This window comes from Nicotiana tabacum, chromosome 2 (genome assembly GCF_000715075.1).
Source record: "Nicotiana tabacum cultivar K326 chromosome 2, ASM71507v2, whole genome shotgun sequence".
Lineage (NCBI taxonomy): Eukaryota > Viridiplantae > Streptophyta > Magnoliopsida > Solanales > Solanaceae > Nicotiana > Nicotiana tabacum.
This window is the reverse complement of record NC_134081.1, coordinates 123268045-123279450: the sequence shown is the minus strand read 5'-3', so window position 1 is coordinate 123279450 and position 11406 is coordinate 123268045. Positions and strand designations below refer to the sequence as shown.

The following is an 11406-nucleotide window of genomic DNA, read 5'->3' as shown; positions in this document are numbered from 1 at the left end:
ATCACTTTTTGCTTTGCATGTGATGTTAAGTTAAAAATTACCACGTGGACTGCCAACATGTACACATATTTTTTCTTTTGTTGACATTGCAACTAGTGCTGCTTATCGGGCAGATTTGGCGGTTATATACTCTTAACGGTTTGGTTTATCGGTTATCGACTTTTAAATGTATTAATCCGCTAGCCACCCGATAAGATATCAGGCGGATTGGTATCGGTTTAACTCTTATCGGGCGATTATCGAGCGGTTATCGGACGGTTTATCGGATTATTTGTTGACCGCTATGACTCAAAATAAAATTCCTAAGAAGAGAGCTAAATAGAAGAAATAGAGAGATGTGTATTCCAACGTATTTCCCAGTAGAATCATCTCTGGGGATGAGCCTATTAATAACTTATAACTATCAGAAGAAATAGAAGAGAACACTGGGTATAATACATGATAATCAGAATTATCTAATAGTAACTAAATTGAATAGTAAATTATAACTAAATGTCTAATAGTAAATTAGTAATAGAGAATAGAGATAGAGTACTGGAAGTGGAAGAATGGTTTTTGATTATTTAATATATATATATATATATATATATATATATATATATATATATATATATATATATATATATATATATATATATATATATATATATATTCTTAACGGGTTAACGGATTATCCGTTAAGAAAATTGAATAATCCGCCCCCAAACCGATAAGCCGTTAATAAAAAAATTTCAATCCGTTCCCCGTCCGTTAAACCGTTAAACCGATATCAATAAGCCATTAAGCTTCGGTTTCGATTCGGTTTTCGGTTTCGGTTCGATTTTGAACACCCTTATTGCAACACAGTTATATTTCAACCTCTCATTTTAATTGGAAACACAAAATAATGGAGTAATAATAATAGAGAATATACTAAAATTTGTAAAATAGCATAGTACTGCAGTATTAGGAGAAAAAAAAAAAACAATGGCGATATTTTATGTGAAAAAGGAAAATGAAAATAGAATATTAGTAGTAAATTTATGTTTTTTTGTATATATATAATAAGAAAAGAATAATCTGATTAGAAAATAACATGGGTTCAAATTAGAACTCACGATATTACTATTCAAACTATAATAACTTTACTATCTTCATGATTATTTTGAAGGTCACGTAAACATTTTAAGGTGCAATTGCTCAAATAATTGTCTTTAATTCAAGCCCTTGATAAGAAAAGTCTCTAAAAAGAAAGAATAGAGCTGGTATTCTTTTAGAAATATTTGTTTCTATATTTTCAGGTCCACTTTTAATGTAACACATGATTTTCCTTATGCTAGAAGATGACATCTCATCTTATTTAAAACTATTAGCAAGTGAATTATCAACGAAAAAAGTGTAAACTCTTTAATTATTCACAAGTTGACGAGGTTTGAATAAATTAGGGTCTTTTTTTCTCTTACATTTAACTCACTAAGAAATTATCAACATGTGTTGCCTATGAATTATTTTGTGTTACCAACAAACCTACTTATTATTTTGCTAAAAAAAAAAAATATTGTAAATTTTAAATTAGAATATGAGGAAAAAACAATACAAAAAAAAAAGAAAAAAAAAGAAGCAAGCTAATGAAATATTGAAAACCTTTTTATATGTTTTTCGCTTATGTTTAATTCCAACAAAATAAGTTTAAAATTAGATGGTTAACTCGAAAAAATAATATTTTTATTAAATAAAGATGCATATAAATTTTTTATCTTTAAATATATTATTTAAATTAATATAAATAATCTTTACGAAATAACTAGAGAAATAAAATTAAGAAAATTATTTTTGTAATTAAGTGTTGGGCCCATGCTCAGCATTGGTCATCCCGCATCTAGTATCATTACTATTATATAAGAGAGGATAAGCAGGCACGTGATGGTCAACATGCCTGCTTTGTCTAAGGGTATTTAAGTCATTTACCATACAATTGGGAAATATGATTGGTCAATAAAAAATCGTACTGCAGCCGTTTCAAAAATAGTTGTGTTTGGACTATTTTACCCTTCTGCTTTGGACTGAGTTACGCCAGTTTTTTTTCTTACCTGTCGTCAGGCTTTTGCTTAGCGTCAAAAGCTAATCTACCATCTAAATGCCAAATGGCACGTCATTAATTGGACGAGCTTTCCAATTTTTTAACTGCGCTTTTTTCGTACTCTATCTCTGATTCTCAATTAGCAAAAGAAAACTTTGGAAAATGTGCCCTTACACCATCATCAGCAAAGAACCTCATTACATTAACATTCAAAAGATTAAAAACTAAACTCTAGATAAATACCTCACATGTAGATTTATTCCAATGTTGCTCGTGGGATTATAAATTTTTTTTATTTTAGGTATCGTTTGGTCCCTAGACAAGATGGGTTGCTCTGATGGTAAACACTCTCCACTTCCAACCAAGAGGTTGTGAGTTCGAGTCACCCCAAGAGCAAGGTGGGGAGTTCTTGGAGGGAAGGATGCCGAGGGTCATTTGGAAATAGCCTCTCTACCCCAGGGTAGGGGTAAGGTCTGCGTACACACTACCCTCCTCAGACCCACTAGTGGGATTATACTGGGTTGTTGTTGTTGTATCATTTGGTCCACACAAAAATTATATCCAAATTATACGACGAGGATTATAACAAGAGAATTAAATAATAACAAGATTATTTAGTGAATATTTTCTTAATAGATGCTTAGTTTCATTGAAATATCAACGTATAATTTAAATGTGGTTGATTTTGTGGTTGGTTTTATACTAGATAAACTTGACACACCTTTTAACTCGAATTTTCACCTTCACTTTGTAAGGCTTCCTTGAAACATGTGGCCATTTGTAGTAATTGTATTACTTTTTTTTTGGCCATGTGAGTGTATGAGCTTCATTTATATTTTTCAGATTAATTAGTAAGCAAATAACTTCCTTCTATGTTCCAAATGCTAGAATTTGTATTATAAAAATATTCAAACGACAAAGGAAATCCACAGTAGCTAGCTGCTATGGAATTCTCTACCTGTTTTGAATATGGAAAAACGTAAAATGCTTGTCCTGTTACTCATTTTCCGTCAGTCTCCAATCGTTTGAGGATGAATCGTAAAACTCAATGAATAAATGCACATATCCATTGATTTGCTTAAAAATAAAACTTATAAGTCCCAAAATGAAGATATAAGAGATTAATTAGTTAAATTACTCTTATATTAATCCTAATTATATGTGTCAAAATCACAAATGGTACTATTCTAAACGGAGGATAGAATTGTCGGAGAACCTATGCACAACTATTTTAAATAAATATATACAAGTTAAGCAAAAATTTACTCATGCTATTTGGTGATGGACTCTCATACATGAGTTCATTTATAAAAAAAAACTCAAATGTTTAGCATACTTAGAGCCACAATCAAGATTTAAAGCTTGTAAGTTATGAATTTTAATCCTTTTAAATTATTGGAGTTCTAAAATAATATTTTATACATATTCAATAAATTATCAAAAAAAATATAAAATTTGAATCAAAACTTTTGAATTTAATACATAATGAAATTCTAACTTTGCCGCTAGACATACTGTTATTGGGCCCGTGCACGGCACATCGTGTCCATACTAGTATTACTACTATATAGAAGTGGGAATGGGAGGAGCTTCTGGTCAACATGAATTTGGTAAATATAGCCAAGTTGAGGGCTTTTAAATACCCAGAAAATGAATGATGTCAGGGTTCCACGTGCAAGAACCCACGTCCACCACATATTTGACTGCCTCTAAGAAAGAGCTGCGTATTATCCTAATAATACTAATACAGATAATTAGATCAAAAGTTTCAATTTTGCGTCATAGTTTGTTTATGCACCTTTAACTATTTTTTTGTGCTATTTATATTCCTAATATTTTCTTAAAGAAATAATATAATAGGTGTCAGACTTAATCATTTTTGTTAATTAGTACTACTTAATCAATTTCGAGGAAAGATATGTCATAAGATAAACCTTCCTCCACTTTTATATTTTCTTCTTAGCCTCTGCTCTTATACAGAAAGTCTAAGGTTAAAAAACTATTAGAGTGAGTATTGCATTACTTTCTATTTAATAAAATTTAATCAACATATTATACTCTTAAAAAATAAAAATAAATGGAGGCATGAATCTTGGGAAAAAAATCAATTTTACTTCAATTTTTGCTGTGTTATTAAAATATGAGGAAAAAGGAAATAAATGTCATTGGATAGTAAAATTAGCTAAACCGTTTGGAGTTCATATAGCAATACTTGAAATCAAATGGTTAAGCTCGAAGTAGAATTAATTCTTATTAAATAAACATGTATGTGAATTTCAATCTTAAAATATGTTAATGATATAAACATAAATGCTCTTTATAAAATAATTGAAGTAATACACTTAAAGAAAGTATTTTTATAATTACATGTTGGGCCCATATTTTATATATAAAAATAAAAACAAATATGATATTAATTACTATAACCAAGCATAATGCAAATTATTTACAAAAGGCTAATCCTTAAATATTACTGTGTTATTTCGAACCAAAGCACTTAATTACTTTTATTAATTATTAGTCCAACTATTCTTATTTAGAAAAAACTTTGTTCCGACTTAATTTAAAATATTAGTAATAGTTAATTCTTTTTTGTATATATAATAAGAAAAGAGTAATCTGATTAGGAAATAATACGTATTCAAATTAGAACTCGCGATATTACTGTTCAAACTACAATAATTTTACCATCTTCTTGATTATTTTGAATGTAAGTAAACATTTGAAGGTGCAATTGCTCAAACAATTGTCTTTCATTCAAGCACTAAATGAGAAAGGTCTATATAAAGAAAGAGCAGAACTGGTACTCCTTTAAAAATATTTATTTTTATATTTTGAGGTCCACTCCCAATGTAACACATGGTATTCCTTAGGCTAAAAGAAGACATCTCATCTTATCTAAAACTGTTAGCAAATGAATTATCAACAAAAAAAGTGCAATCTCTTTAATTATTCACAAGTTGATGAGTTTTAAGTAAATTAGAGTCTTTTTTTCTTCTTCTTAAATTTAACTCACTAAAAAATTGTCAGCATGTGTTGCCAATGAAGTTTTGTGCTACCAACAAGCCTACTTATTATTTTGCTAAAAAAACTTTATTGTAAATTATAAATTTTAAATTAGAATATGAGGGGAAAACAAGACACAAACACACACACAAAAAAGAAGAAGCAAGATGATGAAATATTAGAAACCTTTTTATATCTTATTCGTTGATGTTTAATTTCAACAAAATAAATTTAAAATCAGATGGTTAGCTCGGAAATATAATATTTTTATTGAATAAAGATGCATATAAAATTTTCATCTTCAAATATATTATTCAAATTAACATTAATGATCTTTACAAAATACCCAGAGTAATACAATTAAGGAAATTACTTTTGTAATTACAAAATACCCATATAACATGCTTGCCTGGCCTTATTGAGGGTATAACTGTCATTATACCTAGCCTTATCGGAGGTATAATTGTCTTTGAGGGAAAAATTAAACATCAAAGGATTCCCTACGTCTGCAGGGTAAGATGCTTGAGAGACGACCATGTGTTGCTCTGGATTTTGGGTAAACGGTGGACAGTCGAAAATTTTAGAATTTTTCTACTGAAAGCTTGATTCAACTCACACTCTCTTTCATCTCTCTTTATTTTCGCGGTGGTTCTTCGACTTTCTCGCTGTTGCTGATTTGCGTTTTATCTCTTGGTGAATTTAGTTCACGCTGTATTATTTCAATTTTCCTTCTGATTTTGTCATAGTTGTTGACGGAGGTGACAATTATGGCTACCCATGGGCTGATTCGCCATGGATGGTGGTTTTGATAACTTGAAAGTTATTTTGGGGAATAAAATTATTTCTTTGATTTACCAAAAAGCTAGAACAAACCCAGTTAGTCAGCTTCCCTGTTTTTCCATTTGCCTCGAAACTCGGCGACTTTGTTAATGGGTCATTTGGGGTGTTTCTTGCTCTTGGATTTACTGTTGATTTATGGCATGCAATTGGTTCGTAATATCTGCGGCAACCCTGAAGTGAGGTTCCCCTTCTAAGGCTTCTACCCTCTTTTCAATCTTTAGATATCTTCGTTTGTTCCTTCTCTAATTTTGTGGTATATATGGTTATCCCATGTCAGTTGGATACATGTAATTTTCTTGAAAAACTAAATAAAGAGTATGATTGATTAATTTTCATTTTAGATCCACTGTTTGTAATAAATTGGGCCCCCCTGGATGGGACATGATTATAGAAAATTCATATTATCCGATATCCAAATAGCTTATAATTCCGGCTTAGTTGAGTGGTCAATTTAGGGATTCAGGATTTGATTTAATGTGTTTAAGATTTATTATTTGTATTTATTTAGTGGCCTTTTAAACAAATACTAACACAGTGTTTGAGCCAAAGTTGTTGGGTTTAAATTAACCCGTAAGTGATACATTAGATCCGCGCCCGATAAGTTTCTTAGACAATTTTTAACTATACGATAAATAGGGAAAGCCTCTAGAATGTAACTAGTAGGACTTATAGAGCATCAATAACGTCATCTAAGCAATCAAACGCACCCAAATTTAAGTTGTATTGTACTACATTGCATCTTTCTGCTCGTGACAGAATCTAGAATACTATGAAGGAGATTATAAAAACTATGAATGTCACTCTCGAGCTTACAACATGCAGCCTAAATTAATTTTTATCATAGTTATTGATGGAGGTTAGAGTAATGGGTGGCCACAGGTCGATTCGTCATGGATGGTGGTTTTGATAAATTGAAATTTGTTTTGTAGAATAACATTATTTCTTTGATTTACTAAAAAGCTAGAACAAGTGTAGTTAGTATAGAGCCTTAACTGCATATAGAAAAAGAAGTTCAAGATAGAGATTCATCTTATAGCCTGTTTGGCTAAGCTTCTCAAGAAGCCAGACGTGTTTTTTTTTTCTTTTCCCAAAAGTACTTTTTTTCCTAACTTGAGGTGTTTGGCCAAGCTGTTTTTTGAGAAAAAATGCTTTTGGGAAGAAGCAGAAGCAGTTTCTGAGAAGCAGAAAAAAGTAGCTTCTTTCCAAAAGTAGAAGCAGAAGCAGTTTTGACTTTTCTTCTTACCAAAAACACCCTTAACAAAATATAGTATATACTAAGATAAGCGTTAAACCTAATACTTAGGATATTAAGGTATAAATATTTCTTATCATTTTTAGGATAGCTTTCTAATATATAGTGACTTTAGGGGTGAATGCTTTTATATTTGTTGAATGATTTTTAATATATTTAACTTATATTAAAATAATTAAGTACTTTTAAATTTTATTTTCATATTGTACTTAAATAAAATAAAAAGATTTAATTATTGCCTGTAATAACAAAATTTTGAGATTATTTATTTACTTATAATATTAACTATTAAGTAAATATATTCATGTCCTTATTCGTAATTTGATACTTAAAAGCACTTTCTGAAAAGCTTGTCCAAACACAAATTATTGCTCAAAAGTGCTTTTCAGGGTGATTAGCCAAACACAAACTGCTTTTCTCCAAAAGTACTTTTTTCAAAAGCACTTTTGAAAAAAGCACATCTCAAAATAAGGTGATTTCTCCAGCTTGGCCAAACAGGCTATTAGTCTATTTGGATGTGCTTCATCTTTCTATATGTTAATGCAACTGAAATGTGAATTAGGCAAATAAAAAATTTTAATGGGGAAGAACTCCAGACATTAGATGAAATATTTAATTGGAAAACCAGCTTGCTGATTCAAATGGAAAAAAATTGTGGCATTGATATATTAAAGTTGTCTGATGCAAGTAACTAATCTGTTTATGATGCTCTGCGATCAGACAATCACAATTGTATGCCATTTAATGACATATCAACTGATAAACTACTCGAGGTGTTCAGGAAGATGTTTGGACATCAAACTTCTGTCACGAAAAAAGAATGGCTGAAGCACCACATAACATTTGATTTGCAAAATCATGACATGTGGTAGGATAACAATCAGTTGATCTGAAGGTATATCGCTGTTAGTATCATATGGTAATTTGCTCTACTCTTTTTGCACTTTTGTTTTAATATATTAATCAATTATCTGAAGGACAATGATCATGGAATGCTATTTGCAGTGAGAAAGGGAAGTGATTACTTCCTCTAATGCAAGTACCATCAGAATGCATCAATTAAAAAGAGAAAAAACAACTTCATGGTAGAGCTCGCGGACTTAGTCAACTGCAGTTTCCCTGTAGGTCATACAATTATTTAATTTACACACAATGTATGAAGTAGCTCTACATCCTTTGCATTACTTGTTTATTGTTTTTCACATAACTGATTGGAATTTTGTTTTTATAACAGCAACATAACATCTGAATTAGCCAACATTGATTGGGACAACATTGGCTTTGGCTTTGGCTTTACGCCTACTGATTGTATATATGTCATGAAATGTTCTGAAGGTGAAAACTTTTCTAAGGGTGAATTACAGCATTTCAGTAACATTGAGTTGAGCCCATCTGCTAAATTGTTAAATTATGGACAGGTTAGTTTTTACACTTTTGTATTGTGATAGTATCTCATGAAACCTTTCTTATTCTTAAATATATTTCTTCTTTGTTATTCATTTGAATGGTTACTGATTCAGCTCATTCGTCAGAGTCACCAAAAATGCTATTGGAAATATTAATAGGGATTGCTTGAAGGATTAAAGGTATATCGAAAATATAACGGCAATATATTGTTGTTTCTACATTAGGAAAATGCAATGCACTTGAAGATGAGTGTTGAACGCATGCGTATGCCTTCACCGTCTGTTGAACAGTTTGTGGAAGCAGTAAAAGTCACTGTTTTATCAAAAGAAAGATGGGTAATATGTTACTTCTCTTCAGTTAAAAATTATCTTACTGAGTGACTCATGCGCCCACTAAATCCTTTTTTCTTTTCTTATTGATTCCTCCTCCTGGAAAAAAATGACTGTTTACATTGGTATTATTTACTGCCGATGATAAAGTTGTTGCATCAAGAAATGAACACGTGGAATTTTTTTTGACAGATGGAAAATAATTCTCCTGCTAATCTACACTTTATAAAGTTCTATCATTATTAAATTTCTTCTTTTTCTTCTTTGCATTTTGCACTTTGCACTTTACACTTTGGTGGACTATTCTGGCAATTCCACGTGAGCTTGTGCCTGGGAGATAATGACACCAAGGAAAATTATATTTTTCACTAACAAAAAAGATTTGGCACATAAATTATTTCTTTTAAATGTTCTTTCTTACTATGAAGAACTTTAAGGAACAATCATTCTTCTTAATGATCATAGAGTTTCCAATTTTGCACACCAGCTGGTATCAAGATGTGTCTGCTACTATACATATGCCACTGACTCAGTGAATGACATCTGCCGCACAGGTTATTTTGCTAAAATTATTTGGAGGTATTATACTAGCCCTGTAGAATTCTTTTATATAACCTTTTGTCAGCATGATTATTTTAGTGTTCAGTTATGTCTTTATTGGAAATAATGTAGAGCTAATTGTGAGACTTGCACTTTATTCAATTTGTTTAACTAAATAGCATCTTTTTCTTTACCAACCGCATTTCTTATGGTTTACACTCACTGTCTTTTTCACAATAGGAACCAGTAGTTAATCTTTTCCTTGCTGAATTTTCTTTAGAATCCACTCTACGCCATGAACCTACATCAACTCCTAAAAATAATTGAGTGAAAAGATAAAAATAAAGTCAGCTCTGCGGTCATCTGAGCTTCGACAAAAGGTAACATCTTCCATTCTGTTGGACAATGTGAAAAATTATTGAAGAGATGTTCATGTTCGTGACTAATCATCTACCTTTTCTTGGCAGAGTTCTTTCAATATCGTGACTCTTAAAGACTTGATCATTCAAAGAAGGAGAATTGGATCTTTGAATGGACAACCGGTAATTTATAAATGATATTACTTTATACCTATTTTACCAAAATAAGTTTACCTAATTATCATATTTTCCTACATGCAAGCTTTTATTCATACATTGTTGCTACTTAAAAATACTCCCGTTAAATTGCACTTACGATGTCATTACAAAATGGATCTATCAATATTAATATATAGACGCACACTCACAATCACATAGAACACGTACTCATGGAGTACGAATTAAGATCTTAAAGTTCCTTAGGCCTTGGCTGATGATTTGTCTAGGAACATTCATGTCATTGGTGTATTCTTCCTACTCGATTGATGTTAGGAGTTTCATTCCATCCTGTTTTGGCACACCGTTGATGATTGGGAGCTTCTTCCCTTACTCATTTGGAGTTTACATTCCAGTGGCACTTTGAAACATTCCTGCATATTCAAATTTTATACTTGTTACATGTGCTTGTTTAAGTGTATAAATGGAATGTTCAGTGTGCTTTCATTACTTTGTTCACTTTCTTTTGTGATTTAGTTTGCAGTCATTGAGTTTAATCTTCCCCTTTATATCCAATTTGTTTTCTCTTTTTTTGTTGTTTCATAACTCTTTCATTATCATTGATCATTTGTGCATACCTGATTTTGCAGCTTCCTGATGGATTTTCAAACGGATATGACTTATCTGTCACGAATAAGGAATGGCTGAAGCACCACATAACATTTGATTTGCCAAATGAAAACATCTCGCAGGACAACAATTTCAGTGTAATTCGAAATGCTCTCTACATTCGAAGGAAAATGAAGGGGGTAAAGTTCGGCCAGAAAGTCATGAGGAGCTCCTTATAGAATTTACTGCCTTTGCAAGTGTATTCAATTCCCGAAAAAAGCCAAGGGTTCAACATGTGGAAGAAGAGAACATATCCTGAATTCCTTCAAATGCTTATGTGAGGCACAAGTTGATTCTTCTGGTACTCTTTCGGACCAGTTGAAAGACAGTACTATATACTTTGATAGTAATTCTAATTTCTACCATCTCACACATAATTGTATCAGTAGATGTTACTGCAAACCCATACGTTTTTTAGGTAACATATTTGTGGTCTTTTATTTCTCTTTTAAGTACAATTCAGCAATAGCTCTGCAGTCTGCCATTTCTCTACACAAGCTCATCCGTTATTGTCACTGTACTTTTTACTTACAACAGTGTAGTTCTCTTCACCAAAAAATCCAAACATACCAATTTATTCCATATTTATCCCGGGTACTCTGTCGGTTCAGGAACACGTGCAGTCGCATAGGTAACACATCTCCAAATATCTGACGTCTCCTCTCTCTATCTCTCTCCTCTTTGCTCTTAACTTTGCCCTTCATAGATTTTACAGCTTCTTCCTGTGAGTGTTCTGTTAGCTGTTTTCTGTTGATTTATTTCGCTATTATTTGGGCCCCATAGATTCTG

The 11406-nt window shown here is 31.5% G+C and overlaps 1 protein-coding gene across 11 annotated transcripts; it reads left to right on the top strand.

The window, feature by feature from the left end:
- The first annotated feature begins 5555 nt into the window (after positions 1-5555).
- On the top strand, positions 5556-11085 carry LOC142173312 (branched-chain amino acid aminotransferase 2, chloroplastic-like). Of its 11 annotated transcripts, none has more exons than XR_012703036.1 (9): positions 5556-6086; positions 7878-8052; positions 8163-8278; positions 8392-8575; positions 8789-8899; positions 9381-9472; positions 9714-9813; positions 9901-9975; positions 10599-11085. XR_012703036.1 is itself a non-coding variant. In XM_075238759.1 (8 exons), exons 3-6 carry the CDS (start codon positions 8477-8479, stop codon positions 9730-9732), a joined length of 321 nt encoding a protein of 106 aa, XP_075094860.1. In that variant the 5' UTR covers positions 5556-8052; positions 8163-8311; positions 8392-8476; the 3' UTR covers positions 9733-9813; positions 9901-9975; positions 10599-11085. The 11 variants fall into 11 exon arrangements, 4 of the variants coding, with proteins under 4 accessions (XP_075094860.1, XP_075094853.1, XP_075094858.1 ...); XR_012703034.1 differs by having other exon boundaries at positions 5588-6081; positions 7939-8076; XR_012703035.1 differs by having other exon boundaries at positions 5680-6086; positions 7939-8076.
- The last annotated feature ends 321 nt before the right edge of the window (positions 11086-11406 follow it).

Bases quoted from the DNA above. Each gene is read 5' to 3' on its own strand.
- LOC142173312 (XM_075238759.1), top strand. From the start codon at position 8,477: ATGAAATGTTCTGAAGGTGAAAACTTTTCTAAGGGTGAATTACAGCAT. The intron at 8,576-8,788 runs GTTAGTTTTTAC...TTTCTACATTAG, and splicing joins AATTGTTAAATTATGGACAG to GAAAATGCAATGCACTTGAA. The intron at 8,900-9,380 runs GTAATATGTTAC...TTTGCACACCAG, and splicing joins TTTTATCAAAAGAAAGATGG to CTGGTATCAAGATGTGTCTG.